This window comes from Solanum tuberosum, unplaced genomic scaffold, assembly GCF_000226075.1.
Source record: "Solanum tuberosum cultivar DM 1-3 516 R44 unplaced genomic scaffold, SolTub_3.0 scf00056, whole genome shotgun sequence".
NCBI classification, from domain to species: domain Eukaryota; kingdom Viridiplantae; phylum Streptophyta; class Magnoliopsida; order Solanales; family Solanaceae; genus Solanum; species Solanum tuberosum.
The window spans coordinates 1,071,022-1,072,559 of record NW_006238986.1 but is presented as its reverse complement, the minus strand read 5'-3'; the positions used below and the strand labels follow the sequence as shown (position 1 = coordinate 1,072,559).

Here is a 1,538-nt window from a genome sequence, read left to right as displayed (position 1 = left end):
ATGGCTACAAAAAGGCTCAGAGATACTAGGAACTACAGTGAAAATGTGAGAAACTCCATCTTAGATAGAAGAGAAACAAGTTTGTTCAAGAAAGCAGAAGAGCTTTCTATTTTGTGTGACGTAGAAGTCGCTATAATTATTTTTAGGCTAGGAAAAATCCAACCCATTACTTGGAAATCCACAATTCTAGCTCAGGATGTCTTGACGAGGTATTTAAGTTTTATTGAGGTCAAAAGGCTTGAAAAGTTGGTCACACATGAAGACTATCTTCAAAAGAAAGTTGATAAGAAAGAAGAACAAATTAGCAAATTAGAGAAAATGAATGAGGCAAAGGAAATGGAAATCCTCTTCAACCAACTAGTGGAGGGAAAAAGTATTGATGAACTTGATGCTAGAGAAATGAAAGGTTTGTTAAAGGTGTTTGCTGCAAAACTGGCTAAACTTGATGAAAGAAAGAAAGAACTAAACCAGCCTCCAAATCCTCCATCCAACAAATAAAATATTACCTTATTAGCAAGTCCAATGGAAGAGTCATTCAATGACCCGTAGTTTATTCAGACTATAGCTACATTAGGGGATGGAAGCGGTATAGAGCCTGCACCAAAAGAAGGTAATGACGTCAATGTTGAAGATGATGGACATTCCAAGGACCTTGATTGAGAATGTAATAATTATAATGTTCTATCATTGTGTCTTCATGTTCTTTTTCCGTAGTGTGTGTCTTAATTTGTTGCATTTTTCTTTCCATTTTATGTTATTGTACTTTTTATTTCAATCGTTTATGAATGTTATTCTATTTGTTGGAAAAATGAACTAATATGGTTCAGTTAATAAGTTATTTTTATCAAAATTTTGGACTAAGTTGAATCTTTATTTTTAGCCATTAATATTTTATTTCTCTTAAGTTTAGCAACCTATGTTATTTGATACAAAAGATACTTCATGTGATAATATTTAGGAATCTCTACCTATTTATTGTATCCTATTCAAATCCATCAAAGAAAAGCCTTAAACTTTATAAACTTCCCAAAATCACAAATTTTGTCTATAGTATATAATCAATGTATACCTGATGAATAATCGATATATAATTAGTTTATCTTAATTTACAATGTATATGTATTCATCATCCCATAATTATTAGATTTTTCCTATTTTTCTTAGCTTTTGGAATAAATGAATAAATTGGATTTCATGATCTTTTTGTGGGGGAGGAATGGTGATTGGAAAAAGATAAGGATTGACTGTGATGCGATATGAACGGGCAGGGATTCGCACGAGGGATTTCTTCAATATTGAGTGGTATTTTTTGTTTAAAGTCAATTGGTATAGTGGAGAAAAGACTAAGGCCATTATTTGGGGATCGACTCATAGGGTATTTTTAGGCTAATGGTATGTTTTATGGTTATACCTTGTAATCTTGTTGTGCCAACCAACCATTTGTGTTATTAATAGTAATAGACAACCACTACAAAAAATGCTCAATTTATGGGGGTTATTTTTTCAATTTATGGCGATTTAGGGATTCCACAAATTAA

The 1,538-nt window shown here is 31.9% G+C and overlaps 1 protein-coding gene across 1 annotated transcript; it reads left to right on the top strand.

The window, feature by feature from the left end:
• Nucleotides 1–498, top strand: LOC102592204 (agamous-like MADS-box protein AGL90). Its single transcript, XM_006344896.1, has one exon. The coding sequence runs from the start codon at nt 1–3 to the stop codon at nt 496–498; it is 498 nt and encodes a 165-aa protein (XP_006344958.1).
• Nucleotides 499–1,538: the final 1,040 nt, after the last annotated feature.

Bases quoted from the DNA above. Each gene is read 5' to 3' on its own strand.
- LOC102592204 (XM_006344896.1), top strand. From the start codon at position 1: ATGGCTACAAAAAGGCTCAGAGATACTAGGAACTACAGTGAAAATGTG.